This window comes from Macrobrachium rosenbergii, chromosome 4, assembly GCF_040412425.1.
Source record: "Macrobrachium rosenbergii isolate ZJJX-2024 chromosome 4, ASM4041242v1, whole genome shotgun sequence".
In the NCBI taxonomy this organism is placed as follows: Eukaryota; Metazoa; Arthropoda; class Malacostraca; order Decapoda; family Palaemonidae; genus Macrobrachium; species Macrobrachium rosenbergii.
Genome location: NC_089744.1, coordinates 78,248,517 through 78,264,687, shown reverse-complemented (window position 1 = coordinate 78,264,687; position 16,171 = coordinate 78,248,517). Strand labels below are relative to the sequence as shown.

General features: G+C 35.7%; 1 protein-coding gene across 39 annotated transcripts in view; it reads right to left on the bottom strand.

Annotated features, from left to right (window-relative positions):
- Window positions 1-16,045, bottom strand: part of chb (chromosome bows) — a 406,696-nt gene extending 390,651 nt beyond the window's left edge. For 16 of the 39 annotated variants that reach the window (XM_067101330.1, XM_067101305.1, XM_067101325.1 and 13 more), the window contains exons 1-2: window positions 15,862-16,017; window positions 7,403-7,796 (exon numbers count right to left, since the gene is read on the bottom strand). In XM_067101330.1, coding sequence (XP_066957431.1) covers window positions 7,403-7,579 — 177 coding nt within the window. In that variant the 5' untranslated portion in view covers window positions 7,580-7,796; window positions 15,862-16,017. Of the gene's footprint in view, window positions 1-7,402; window positions 7,797-15,861 lie in introns of all 39 variants that reach the window. The other 23 variants (XM_067101172.1, XM_067101181.1, XM_067101188.1 and 20 more) reach the window with 4 other exon arrangements.
- Between the last annotated feature and the right edge of the window lie 126 nt (window positions 16,046-16,171).

Here is a 16,171-nt window from a genome sequence, read left to right as displayed (position 1 = left end):
AGATTTCTGCTGGCTTATGCAGAAACGAACATACTTTTAGAAACTGCATAAATGTAGGGGCTTTTGAATCTCGTTTAAAAAGCACAACGCATGCAAACAGCCTTCAGGTACTAAAAGTATGCAAGCAAGACCCGCATATTAATTTTTCAACCTTGCTTGCAATTCATGACGCAGGTGAATAGCTACTACAAAGTTCGCACCAAAAATCCCCACCTTCCCCCAAACATGGCATTAACTGAGAAACTAAGAGGTGACCTTTCGTATTCAATGGGTGCCATGCGTATGTGAATAAAATTGTTTATAAATCACGTTTGCGTAGAGCAATTCTAATCAACTAGAGAGAAACGCAGTCCTACCGAGGATATCATGCAGAGCGGTCGATATGACCAACATGCAACTACGCAAACACTTCAGCTCGGACGGGTGTAGCCTACAAGACCACGCAAGCATGAACTGTGCTTGCCCTAGACTGGCGAAATCCTAAAAATGGCCGCTCTGTTCTCAGTTCACTCGTGAAGTTTAAAAAAATGACTCTAGAATGAACCGAAAATTTCTCTAGAATGAACAATAATATACATTCAAAATAAATGAACGATAGGCTACAGCACATTTATATAGCAAATTTACCACGAATGTAGTTTTTTTTTAATCCATGATGAAGAAGGGAAGATAATGAGCGCCATCAGACTGACGGTGAACTATATAAAAAAACAAACTTGGCACCTTCTTCATAATCGAGTGCCAACCCGACATACGGATGAGCATTACTGCCTTTCATAACCAGGCGGCGTACTTCCCCTCTAATGCACCTGCGCTACCCAGTGACAATATCTGTGCAACAATAATACCTTCAGCTACACAGTATATCACCATTAATATTAAATATAAGAGAAGTAACAATGATTAAGCATTTTTAAGAAGATAAAATTACATCTGATTACGCCAGGTCAGAATACGTTTAGCCTTGCCACAGACCATTCAAACCGTCACATGAAAAAAAATACGCAACAAGGTCGCTAATTCTTGTGTGGTGATTCAACGACACACTGCTGCTGTTGTCCTTTCTTATGCTCCAGCCAACAAAACATTACAGGTGACAAAATAATTTAATTCTTCGTGCGCCATACATCCATTCTTTAGGTTACTGCAAATCTCTGAGCGCAAAATCGCAAGTTTGTATTTATAGCCTATATATATATATATATATATATATATATATATATATATATATATAATGTGTATATATATGTGTGTGTGTGTGTGTGTGTGTGTGTGTATGTTTATATAATACATATAATATACATACACACGTTAAAAATTACACACCATAAAATATCATGTACTGATATCAACATCATGTATAGACTAGTACGGCATAATGTACTTGTGTAAGCATACCTGAATTATAAAAGGGACAAAAAACAAAAACTTCAGCACCAGTTGTTTACAGAAAAATGTACACGAGACAAGTAAACTAACAAGGCATGTAACTTATGTTTACTGAAAAGTGTACAGACAACACGAAAACCAATAAGGTATATCGGCTGTGTTCAACATAAGGTAAACGAGTTTCATGTGACAGCAAATGTTTCAGGTCGGCGGATGTCGAACAGCAATTCCGAATATGGTACATTTAAAAGGCTAAGGAATGTCGATTCCAGATCGACGTACGGTTTGAATGATTAGTCATTTGGATCTATGGAGAACAAATGTGACAAACTTGTCCTTAAGCACATGCTGACACGTATTCCGTAATTACAGAAACGTCATGAAAGATTAACACTACAAATACAGTCAGAGCATTTAGCCGAAGTGTGGGCTAGCGTGAGTGTGGGTGTGGGCGTGGCGGCCTCGGTGACTGCCCACGTGGGTCCCCTGTTATGGGCACTCTCACCGAAAAGTCCTGCTGCACCAACAGAACAACCCTTCACCCCATCACCGTCACCTGCATTATTACTTCGACGATCGGCTTTGCTTTGACAAATACACATGCTGTGACCTATTTTTTTTTCCACTTATTTTCTCCTCTGACCTCCAAAAGCACCGTTCTTTACTTTCACTCGCATAGCAACTGAATCGTCAAGCATTTGAGGACAACGCAATATCAACATCTCTTGCTGCAATCTCGTAACCCCTCACTTAACAGCTGCCTACAGTTCACCAGTTAATCCTACAACCATCTGGTACTATTGGGGAATTTCCTGAAATTATAACAAAATGGAATGAGCTTTCGCACACAAAAAGGAAGATAAGCATGGAAGAATACATCTAAACTTTCACACTGAAGAAAAGGAGTATCAGAGGATGCACACACACACACACAAATAATGACTGTATAACGCCCTTCACATCATAAAGGAGCACATGAGTAATAGCCACAGCCCTTTTTCAGAATATCCTACACTCCTCAATCTCATCACGTTTCCCTTGGTTTATGTTAAAGTCAAGGCATAATCGTCTGTTAAGTATACTGTATTAACGTGAAAGTTCACTAAACCAGTGAGAAAACTGCTTAAAAATATCAAGAAATGCCCAAATATGCACTTTCGGCTTTTCAACTGAAAACATCTTTGCTTAGGTGAAGCAAAATGACATCAAGTGAATGGTATACAACGGCCTCTGATACTAGGCTATGTAGGCTATGAGCAGAGTGACAGGGCACTACAGAATAAACATGCAATTGCAATGAAGACAAAAACGAAGAAAGTAGAAGTTTCCTGAGCAATAAAACCTTATGGAGGATGACTTAAAAGAAGCTGTTATCAATGGAAAAAGGAAATCACAACTTGAAAAATTTATATGGACGATGAGGATAAAAGGTCTGGGGATGGGGTGTTTAAAAAAAAAAAAAAAAAACAAGTTTGCCTTTCATAAAAAAAAAATATTTGTTCCAGGCATTAAGTTAGACCCATCACTGGAAAGAAAACCGATTGCTTCATGCAGAAGTCCTGATCAGAAAAAAGGAAGACATTATGAGGTGATTATGACTTAAGAACATACACGTATTTTAAGTCCATTTTCTTTTACAAAACATGTGATGGATGATGTTTATTTGAAGACCAACAATGTAGAAGATGGGATATGTAAAAAGTTACTTGAAAATGCACTTCAAACTAAGACATACTATGTAGAATACACTTTAAAAACAAAGCCCAATTGTAAAATGTAAACGAACTTTAACAAAACTAAAAAAAAAATATTAAGTATATACTAGAATTCATGTAGGTTTTTTGATAATTGCCAATATTTTCTATTAAGAGGAATTCTGTTTAGAAGATCCTACCCTTATATTTTATTATGCTGAAATTTGAGATATCACTTATTATATGTGAGAATTCTTTCAAGGGAGCTAGGATGTAGTATTCAAATGGTATAAAAACTATCTGAGGTATGTGGCACTCATACAATCTCTGTAGATCAGCAGTATCAGATGACATTTTTCAAGTACTGATTAAAAGAGAGCGTGAGCTGAAGTAACAGCAACTACGTACAGTATATCTCCCTGAGACCCCTATGGGTTCTAAATTCATCTGTGGTAAAACATACTAGGTTCAGAGTTACCACTCAAGAGCTTAGAGATTTCATATCGCTCTGGTCTTGTTTTCGTTTTGATGATTAGTCATCTTCATTTGTTTTAGTTGTTTAAAAATAATTTTTAAAATATAAACGTAAAACAATGTGATGAAGTTTGCAAAGAACAAGACTTTCTTCACTTCACTTGCATAAATACTTTTTCTGTATAACAATAGTAAAGATTTAAAAGTTCTTTCTGCACCAAGAAAATGCACAATAGATTTCCTTTTTAATTATACTGTAATGTATCATTGCTATTTCAGCCTGACATAGCTTTTAAAGGATGTTATGAAAAAATTTTTTTTTATTTAGAACTGGTTCAAGTGATCTGCTCTTTTTGAACTGCCAATAGCCTGCTGCTGTTTGAGAGAAATTAAAGTTAAACCATCCCACTCCCTAACCTTTCAAAAGTCGTCATGACACTACCTAAAATCCAAATAACACTTACTTTTTTTTTTACATATTTTCTATGGATGATACCATTTGGAATCAGAATCTCAAGGGATGACATTTGTATGACATCACTGAAATCTCAAAGGGTTGAAACCTTCATAAATATCAAACTCAGTTTTCCATGCACTACATATTGCAGAATGAGAGCATTATATGTAACATGTCACAGATTGTTTAGACTTAAGTTCAATTTTATAGCCAACTAACTAAACCATAAAGATCACATTTAGTGCCAACAGCTACATTTTACAACAGGTGTGAGAGCAAATAAATTCAACCACAGTTCCATTATCTGCATACTACAGCAGCTTATATTTAAGGGCATGATTACTACTGTCTTATGTTGAGGATAAAAACATTAAAAAATTATCCTATGAAACATGTGAAATGACAGGTCTAAGCTCATGAAAAACACATTTGAGAACTCTCTTGCTAGCCTATTGAAAAAGTCATACGACAAAATTTATAAGCACAGCATTTAAAAACAGGAGCCTTATGTCAAAGTCAAGGGCAGCACTATAATCAGTCTGAACATCGCCAAGGGTCTTTTTGGGTTTCACATGTTGCTCTGTCAAATCCGTAGCCTATAAAATCATATCAGAACACAAAACCAAATGTGTGGACTGAAGACCCTTTAATAGGACTTAAAGACCATCTTATCAGTTACATTTAAGAACACTGAAATATGGAAACTGGCTGACAGTTATTACAATCCAACCTTATACTAACTACTGCGACAGAAACCAATTTATTTTTACTTACCATGTTATCTGTCAAAATAAAAACAAAGGTACAATATGCTGACCTTGACAGAAAATACTGTACATCAAAACATCTCTTCTTATATGAAATACTGTTACAAAAGGAAAAACCCCATCCAATTAAAATCCCCATGTCATCCTAACTTTTCTGGAGTGGAAAGACCATTTGAATAAAAACTTAGGATAACTTTAGTACCAGATGAGAGAAACTGAAAAACTTCCTTCCAAGAACACTGAAGTATTTCTGCTAGGTTTTTAAGGTTACTTAGCTTACTGCACCATTTTGTCATTACAGCTTTTAAAAGTGTCACCTATCAATCAAAGATGAAGATTACAACCATTCTGCCACAGGTTAGGTTAGTTGTATTTTAAGTTTTGTTTTTTTCATCATCACCAACATTTACTAAACAGCAACTTTCTGCAATTTTAAAGCTGGAAATAGTTGTACTGTACCATATTGCCAAATGCTGAACTTGGTCTATTCAAGAGGGAATGGTCACTGTATGAAAGCATTTTCTATATATGTGATGATGATGGTCACATGCATCAATATGCTCTAAGGCTTACACAAATGGAAGAAACATCTGTAGGACTATGAAGTGCATAGCTGAAATATGACTGGGCACCCTAATGAACTTTTAACAATCTACATCATGTTAAACCCTGTACTCTCGATAGGCAGATACAGACTTATGAAGGGGGGGGTTTCCTGTGCAGCAAAAGTTAAAACACCAGGAAAGGATTAACCAAATAATAGAAAATGTGAAGGAGAACAGATGTGACTACAAGAAGAAGGGGGTGTGTACTAAACAGAAGATGGAATTCACCACTGAGTACCCATGGATAAGGAAAAAGAACAGTACAAGGAATGAAAAATCTGCTGTGACAAGGCACCATATCAGTTTGAGTGTGTTGATGCTCTACAGTGATTTGGGCTAGTGTAGGAGCACTTAGGTTGCTCATTTCAACTACCAGGTGAAATACAGCATATGGAAGATAGCCAAAACATCAGTTTTCAGCAAAGGTCTTGAATGCAATCAATCTAACATTTCAAACCATCTCATAAAAAAAAAGATCAAAGGATGATCCTGATATTTAGGCAGATCAGTACATATTACAATAATACCTTGATAAGACTACTGTACAGTGCAGTAGTTATATATAAACAGGCATTGCAAGCATAAGTAAGTTAATGAAGGTTGTCTGGTGCTAAGTTGTAATTATTTTCCCTATGCATACTACCTATCAGGAAGCACCTAGATTCAATGTACCATAAAGAACTATGCTCACAATTTCACTTAAAGGTGGGAAAAAACTTAAGAATGCAATGAGTAACCATAATGTTTTGCTAAATACTATTGTGGATGTATGGTATAGTGTTTTTCTCAGTGTGTTCAAAGTACAGTCATTTGAAGATCAACCAATACATGCTGGTTGTTCAGGCCTCACAGAAACAGACAAGTAATGTTGTTCTCACAAATTGTTAAAGAGCTTTGTATACCATACTCTAATTGAGGGGTTCTTTGTTAGCTCACTTATACAATACCTGGCATTTGATGTATGATGATTGCAAGTGAAAGAAATGCAGATCTATTACTACTAACCATTCACATTACAAACTTAACAATAATTCAACGATAAATAAAATGCCTACAGACATATTCAACGAGTTGGGGGATATAAAGAAAAAACCTTTGGTTTGTTGACTATGCAAGTAGGCTACATAGCCTACAAACAGAGAAGACAGCTTACAAAAAGGGAAAAAATTCAATGAAAAAATGTGAGATCTCCCTTGCAATTATAGTTTTAAAAATGTGACTTGTTAAATAAACACAATTTTGTCACAATCTTTTATGTACAGTCTGACTTAGCTTGATTCTTTCATGTGTAATATAAATGAAATTTTATATTTACCTTTTAAAGCATGTTTACATTTCCGATTGGTATGCCAAAGCCTGAGGAAAGCTGACACGAGCATTCAATAAAACTTTTTCCACTGTGTTTAAGACGAAAAAATTCAAAATTCTGCAGATGTAATATACTGAATGGAACATTTAAGACGTAGGCTATATAAATTTTGACAAGAGACAATATACCAGTTTATAATAAGTACTCATCCAAGATCAACTATGAACAAATTTAATGAGTATCCCTTTGGGAAAAAAAATTGGTGTCTAGTCTACAATGAGGTGAAGTTAGTGACTAAACTACATTCAGGGAAGGTCAAGGACTGCCTTCTACTCCTTGAGAAAATATGGATCTGTATACTATAATTGCAAAATCGATGGTCTAAATTCCACATGTAGCCTACTGAAAATCAATGAGCATTTTGTCTGATAATTAGCCTAGGTTAAACCTACTGTTACCTCTTTTGGTGCAGCATCAAAGTATCAAAAAGTTAAATGTTCTTCAGATTACAGTAACAAAAAATAATTCTTACAACTTTCCTCATAACTACAGAACAAAAAATAATGCCTTTTATCCCATCCGATTCAAAGCTACCTTAGCCTCTTGACACGTCACAAATATAACACAAACATTTATCACATGACAAAATAATACAAGACATCTGACAGATTAGGAAAGAATAAAACAACTAGTAAAGAGCAATTTACCTTAAAGTTGCTGCTTTGTAGCCAAGGAATGAGTCCATCAATGAAGCGCCCAATATCATCGCATTCGATGCTATTGGAGGGCAGCCCCAAATAGTTAATAATATCATTGCCAATAGACAGCTTTTTCCGAGTATCAGAAGTACCCAGTAATGGAACAAATAAATCCATCTGTGACATGATGATGATATTTCAAGGATTTCTAGATTATAACTTGTTCCTATCCAGTAATGAATACTGTATTCACTTATGATTATCAGATCACTCTCAAGAACCTGATTCTTGATAAAACCACAATCACAGCACAATAGGCCCTGGCACTGGGCTGCTTCCTAGGGAGTCACTGCTCACCCTCTCCTTCAATCTCTATCCCACGTCTAATTTTCCACCAATAAATCTGCAAAGAAGAAAAAGAATCTGGTTATTTCACAATAGCAAAATCAAAGCATATATATATATATATATATATATATATATATATATATATATATATATATATATATAATATACAATATTTCTTCAGTCTTATCAAACTGTAAAAGACACAAAGTTTAAAGCTCTTTGTACCCTTCTCAGCTGTTTTTGAGGCTTGAGAGCTTTAGTGATATGATTTATGGATTGATAAATCAATAAAATAATTTCTGCTCCCTATCCTCCTTAGATAACAATATCCCAGAATGTATAAAATTCATTCACCAAAAACGGCACTGTTATCAGTACGTACTGATATAACTCACAAAACCAATTGAAATAATTTACATTTAACTTCTTGTTGGCAAGGAATAATTTTAATACTATAATTACAGCAGTCAGAACCATTTCAAATTTCTACATTACTGTATGAAGTTCCTGATGACTCTTTAAAACTTAGTGGAACTAAATTAATGATTTATCACAATTTAAGCTAAAACTGCAGCATCCATCAAATTATATATAAACAAATTTTGGCACTTGAGTTATCAGGCTGCAACATTGCCAACACAGCAAACCTACTGATACTTCTATTGTACACAGAGCAGGTGGAAGTTTCTGTGTACAGAATTATTGCATATCACAAGAAACAAAACAGAGTAGATTATGTGACCATTTTCAAGTGGGCAAATTAACCTATATGCAGTAACACTCTCAATCATAATCAGTCGTCAATAACTTTACTAGAGTACATACCAGTAACAGAACAAAACCCCTTTCAATCACCACATTACTATTAGCCTTACAAAGAATTAAAAGCAAAGACGATCAGTGTCCATGGTTTGTTGTGAGAACTCAGCAGCAACATAAATTTAGCACTCTAGAAATCATGTATCAAACAAGTAAAAGTTACATAAAAACTGACCCCCTCATCACCAACATAAACATGATAGCTTTCCCCTTCAAGAGTTTTTTCCATTCTTCTGTGTTCTTTTCCTAACTCTTATCAGGTCTAGGTCTTCACCTATCCTGTTTCCATGATTTCCTCAGGCTTTCTACAGGTCTTTGTCATGCTGCTTCAGTATCTCCTGCTTTTCTGACCAATTGTTCCTTATCTCTTCTCATCACATGTCCAAAGCATCTCAAATCTTTGAGAGCTGCCCTTTTTTCAGCCTCCTAATACCACTTCTCTCCATAACTCCTCATTTGTATATAGCCTTCTCACCGTACTCCGGCAATGAATCTTGACATTTTATGGCCACAAATTCTAACCTTGTCAAATCCTCCCTTCTTTTCCTTTTTTGAGCACGTTTCTACAAAAGTGAACAGAGCACAGTTCAATCTTGCTACATCAAAACCCTTTCACACAATTTCATTGAATAATACACTGGATTTGCCTACTTTTAGAAAAACAGTTTATGAGAGAGTGAGATATGGGGGTGTACTTTGTACTCCATACTGTATTCACCTACCAAACTACTTTCCTGACAAACTCAAACCTTTATGGCATCTTTTAAGACAAATACATCTACACTATTTCAATCGTATTATATAAAAAAATTCAAGGTTCCACATTTTTACTAGTACTGTACCTGATTATCACTGTGGTACATTTTTAAAAGGAACAATACTTAAGCATCTTACTCAAGTGCAAGTGCATTCATAATTTACCAACTTGCATTAAAAAATAGTGACAAAAACTATTTTACATTAAACTAAATATCTGGCTTATTCAATGTAAATGTTACTCAATTTAAGCTGAGCTGAAAGGTGGAAATCTCTCTATACTATAACATAAAGTACCACATACAAGTAGCCTACCATCATTCTGAGAAATTGCACTGAAAATAATATATATGAATTTTAACAATGAAGCTTCAATTTCAGTGGGTGTTAATTCTCCATATGTAAATAAAATAACGAAGGTGAAATGGAGATGGCCTGGATGCACCCTTCACACATTCCAGGCAGAAGAGTATGTGATATGGAAAGGTGGAAATTAATAGAGCAATCTGGAAGCCAAAGCACAGTAAATGAGTGGAGAACTGTGGAAGATAATTAAGAGGAAATGAATGACAAAATGTGGAAAATATAGCAGGGGAGAGACAAGAATGGCAAAGCTTCACAGAGGCCCTTTGTGTTGCCATGGTGTCAGAGGCAATGATGATAATGTAGAGCTGATTACTGTACAAGTAACCAAATCAATAACATGTGTGTAAGCTATCAGGTACTTACAAATCTGTATTCTTAAAATACTGTATAACATATGCATAAAAGCACAAGACTCTGCAATTATGTTTCAAGGTTTAGTTTGCTCTCCTAGCATCCCCAATTAGTTGATCCAGCAGACCAGCATCAGCCAACTTGATAGTTTTCAATTTCCTTGAATAACACAGTCTTCAGTGTCTTTACCAGCTTTTAATATTCCTTTAACTTCATGTTAAAATACATCAAATTATTCATATTTTTTTTATAACCACTGCGGCTTCATATTTTGCAAGTCTTCTTGCCTATGGTTTGAGCCATTAAAGGGTGCACAGGTGCTCAGTGTAACTCTGCTCATTTAGCCATGACCTTGACTACATTTGGGGTACGAGTTCTTCAGTACACTTGTCATGTTGATGTCCTAATATCTGGCAACTGTGAAACTGTAACGTGTGGTAACTAATCATAGACATAGCAATAAATACAAGGAATTTTGTCATTTTTTATAGTTGTTTTCCTCTAGCAAATGTCTAATAGTTTTTTATTTTTCAAGATTTGATATCAATAGTCACAGCCATACTCTGACATCAGAAATACTAGCCTATCAATACAGTTACAGCCAGAGCCTACTCTGACAGAAATATTAGCCTGTGTGTGTGTGTGTGTGTGTGTAGAGAGAGAGAGAGAGAGAGAGAGAGAGAGAGAGAGAGAGAGAGAGAGAGAGAGAGAGAGAGAGAGAGAGAGAGAGAGAGAGAGAGAAGAGTACAAGTTGCAGCCAATTTTACATTACTTTTATAGACTGTACTTAAGGTCAGTAGCCATGAACCAACATGAAGTTACAAAGAGAGAATTTCCATATAGAGCAAAACGGGGCGGAAAAATAAATAACCTTATTTGGTATAACCTTTACACGTAATAGCTGTTCTACCAGTTCCACAGAAAGAAACCCTTTCTCTTGATGCAAACTATATCAAATGTGAGCATCCTGTTGTATCTAATTTATTACTAACTGTTAAATAACATGGTTCTTATCTTTTCTTAGCCAGTATAGCAAAACCCATTTAAAAATACTAGTTTAAAAGAATAATAATCCATTCTTCTGCAATAATTCAGTTCTTTTCTCCTCCTTATATCAAAGCTAAGACCTGGCCTTTTGAATTATCATCTGAAACAATGTTGTTGCAAGGATGTACTTAGGGTGACATAAGAGAAACTACTGTGAAAAATCGCATTTTTGAGAGCAAAATGCATTTTTCCTAACATATAAACCTGAGGTCCTTTACATATGGGGATACTTTTGGCGAAGCTGAACAAGGCCGCTAAAGACTTACAAGGCATGAGTTGTTATAACTACCAGCTGGGCATGTGGTTGGTAACAGTGGGAAACCCACGGTACCAACCGCCCAGATTCACACTTTCACTGCAACCAAGACTTTGCAATCAACAACGTTATAGTGCATGTTATGACTAAAAGCCAAAAATGGTCATAAAAGAAAATGCTGAGCATAAACAATAAAATCTTTAAAAATGACTTTTCCCCTCCTCCATACTGTCAATTTTTGGCTATAGGCTACAAATCCCTTAAGTGACTTAATTTCTACTGACCAACGAATTATACAAATTTTTCCTGTTTTCCTAGATTCCACTAACCTCTGATACTACATGAAGGACAGTCAGCCGATTCTCTTATATCGCCCCATTTCTATTATAAACTTTTTTTTCCCTTATTAATTTTTCTATTATGAAAGGTTTGCAGAATGAATTTTGGTTTCCTTTCATTATTCTTATACTAGGAAAATTATCCAACTCAATTCCATCTTCAATGCACAATAATTTTAAGTTCAGGTTATATATTTAAGGGTATTTTTGGACAGAGGTTTAACCTAAGTGTTTTAGGTTTCCTGTCTCTAAATGCAGGGATAGGAAGTAGGCATAGTCATCTCATCAGCTGTGTCACAGGTACTTACCATACACTTATGATATGCCTGAAAATGATAGTCATATTCTGGTACTACACTACAGTTTTCCTTAGTAAGAGAAAAAGCATCAAGTATTACTTAGGCCAATACTGATTACATTGCTAAACTGCTAATAATGGTGAAATAATGCACACACCCCCTGCCATTTCTATGTACAGTATGCATATTGTAAAATATACTGTAGTACTAGTTTTATTCATATATGCTTACACTGAAAAGTTGAGTAAATCTAAATATCAATGAACAACTATTTTGCTACTGGACATTTTTCATGTACAACTTGGATGGTTTAGGTAGTCACACTGGCTGACAATTCAGGGGCTCCCAAACAAAACCAGGTACAGTATACTCTTAGTCACTGGCTCTCTTTGAAATAACCTTCATTTACCTAAGAGACATCCACAACAAAATTGTTTGGAAAAATTACAAAATCACAACAAGAACAAATCACGTACCACTTCCAACACCAACCCTTGTCACTTTTAACACTGACTTGTTAGCTTTCTTGCAATTTTCAAACCATTTTGCCCCCTTTGATTTTTTTAAACATCCCAATTTTCTGCTGCCCACAGGAAACCAGCCTGCACTATCACAAATATTTTCCCTGGGGTTGTACAAAGGACACGCCCCAAGCCATATATCCATATCCCACCTTCATCAAAATCTCATCTGCATAATAGAACTTCTCTAATTTCCCTTATACAGTAAAACCATTTCTACTTTATCCTACCATCTGACTCCTAATATCCTCTTTACTTTACAGATTTGCTCTTAAAAAAAAAAAAAAAAAAAAAAAACTGTTAGACAAACTTCACTGCTAAACTACGATGTAAGCCCATTTAGCAATAATGACCTAACTTGCTTTTTCCTGCAATTTCAGTTTATTCCATCTCCTAATCTTATTCAGCCAGTCCAATACCATACTTGTTTTTCCTTCTTCAGTCTTTCACTAAATTCAAATTCTAGAGAACCTGCATTGGATTTCAGTGTTCCTAAATATTTCACTGCATTCAGCCTTACCATTCATTCCTACTGAACTTGTAAAACTGTCACTCTGGCCAAATGTTCCTAAATATTTGAAAGATCCACCTGCATTAACCGTCTCTCCACCTGGTACTACTTCACCTCTTCCAAATACTATGCCCTCAATACTTTAGATTTTCTTAGATTTATCTGGAGTCACAAATCTCTGAATGGGCATGCTTCTGTTTCTTCATGAATAACACTAAGTTCTCGCTTCTTTTCAGCTCATGGTGAAGCTTATTCAATAGGCTATGTGGCCTATATTTAAAGGCCATTTTCTATTTATCTTCATCACATTTTGGCCCGATTAATCTACTTTTCCATCCTCTAGCATATGTACAATATTTAAACTTTGTTAAAGGACCTGTCTAGGTGCCAGTGCAGCTTATTTAATAGGCTCTGTGCTCTATATTTCAAAGGTCATTTTCCATTTATCTGTCACATTTCAGCTCCATTAATCTACTTTTCCACTCTCTAATATGTACAATATTTAAAATTTTGGATGAATGACTTGCTAAGATGCCAGTATGGAGTAGGCTAATCTATGTACAGAAAAACACATCAGAGGTGAGTGATCACTACTGTCATACAATGTAATGTACTTGTGCACACAAGAAAAAATCTGGAAATATCTTCAACACTAATAGTTTTTGCAACGATAAGAAACACTTAACCAATATCTTACTGTCCAATTTCTGAAAATTTACAGTTTCTAAACAAGAAATACACTTAGCCTAAGTAATTTTGCAATATATATTACATTACATGTAAGATTTTCCTATGATGATTTCATACATATCATTCACATTTAGTGAAAATCATAGGCTTGAGTGGTTGAACAAATTGAGAAGAAGAGGCATTGTGTTTAATAAAAATTGCATTGGTACCTAGATTCTAAATACTGTACATTACAAAGCCCTGTTGGAGTAGCCTAAGACATCTTTTTAAGCTGGGTTGGAAAACCACCAAAGTCTGCTGGAAGGCTCTGTAGTGGCCTAATGTATTTCACTTGAATGACTTTTAGCTTCAATACTATGTGGTACTACGTTTATAGTTCCTCACCGGACGGGTTGGTAACGTTCTCGGCTAGCACTCTACTGGGCCCGCCTTCAATTCTCCGACCGGCCAATGAAGAATTAGAGAAATTTATTTCTGGTGATAGAAATTCATTTCTCGTCATAATGTGGTCTGGATTCCACAATAAGCTGTAGGTCCCGTTGGTAGGTAACCAACTGGTTCTTAGCCACGTAAAATAAATCTAATCCTTCGGGCCAGCCCTCTCTAGGAGAGCTGTTAATAAGCTTAGTGGTCTGGTTAAACTAAGGTATACTTAACTACAATGTTTATTGATTTTGTCACGTGAACTACTAAGAAATAATTTGATAATTAAAATGAAAAATTTTCTTTAATGCTGCACCCTTTTATAACAAAACAGACTATTTCAAATGATTCTAAACTATATTCAGTGTATGGTTAATGGGGGTGTAAAACTAAAAGACAACTACCCTAGGTCAACATTAATTTTGCCAGAGCTTAAATAGCCCAATTTTTCTCTATTTTAATGGGGTCATTTAATTTGACTGACTTGAGCCTAAATACGCCGTAGTGTAACATCAAACCTAGACTCGCCTAATATTCCTACAATAGGCCCCTGGCTTAATCTAAGACTCTTTTGACCTAAGACGCAAAAAATTAAAACTAAATTTGTTCATTTTGCCACAAGCCTAAGTTCAGTTTACTAACATTAAGAATAACCTACACTAAGCCTAGACATAGGGTAGACCAGCTCTTTGCTTTGCATATCCTAGGCAGTATTATTTTATAAGTTGCCAATTCAAGATATGAAATTGTAACCTACATTTTTTAAAAGAGCTCTTTGTTCTCGTTATTTTGAACCCCATAAATACCCTGTGTGCATATAAATAAAAAATTAATGAAATTATGACTTATAAGATAAGATAATAGCAGGCCTCCTCCCCCATAGCTAATAAGCCAAAATTGTAAACAGTAAACACCCCTAGGTTACATTTGGTTGGTATTTTTTGGTTCTTTTAGTGCCCTATCACTTCCAAGCCATTTTTGCATGAAAAAACCCAAAATAGTTTTTCAAGCAAAAATGGCTGGCTGGAGTCTTACTGGCAACTTATAAACTTATTATATCTCCTAGGGTACAGCCTATCCAGGATAATACATGTCAAAGCCTAATCGTGAAGGCCATGAAACAACCGTTACCAATCATTTACTGACGATTTCCCGACCATCTCAAAGGGCAGGGCCGACATCCAGCCCCTAATGTACTTACAGAACGTAACTGTGCAATTTGTGTCAGCAGGTGCCGACGGGACAGATCTCGCCCGACTTTTAGCCTACGCCTAAAACCGCCTACTGTCACTCACTCCGCCTTGCGCAAAACCTCAGACCTGTCACGAACTACTCATATTCAATGGCCCCGAGACCGAAATGTGTAATATACGTTACTAAATGAGTTGTAATGTCATTACTACATACGACAAACTCGAGCCGACATCGAGGAAAGTCTGCATTTACAAAAGTCGACTTCGGCAAAAATCCCCGAAGTGAACTTTCACTGTGTAAACCAAACGACGCCCATGGAGGTTGCCGAAATCTACCCAAAGTTGTACATTTCGTGATAACTTACATCTTTCATGTTAATTTAGAACGGTACATAAACTCTTCTCGAGAACTACCGCAGCACTTGCTTTCAAATTTCAAAAATAATATCAGATCGCCTTCGCCCATCCCTCGTTGACTCATCAAGATCAATAATTTTTTCAAAAACAAACACGTAAATTACTTAAATGCACGCATATCCTCTCATCTTACCTGATATAATGTTTTCTATGGCATTTTCACCGCTTTACACTTTAAATCCATAATTAAATTGACACTTTTGCGAGCATTTGTTCGACACTACGATTAGCCTGGCCCATAACACTAAATAAACTGGGACCGTTTTGATTGACCAACACCTGCATTGCCGAAAGTCGCCGATAGGTGGCGGGAAACCTTGAACAAAGGAACAACGTCAGATCCTCTTCAAGAAGTCCCCACATTTCATCCACGAACTTTTAAAAATCATTATTAATAGCTAATTTACAACTCAATAAATTATTTATAAATTTTTTTAACAGCC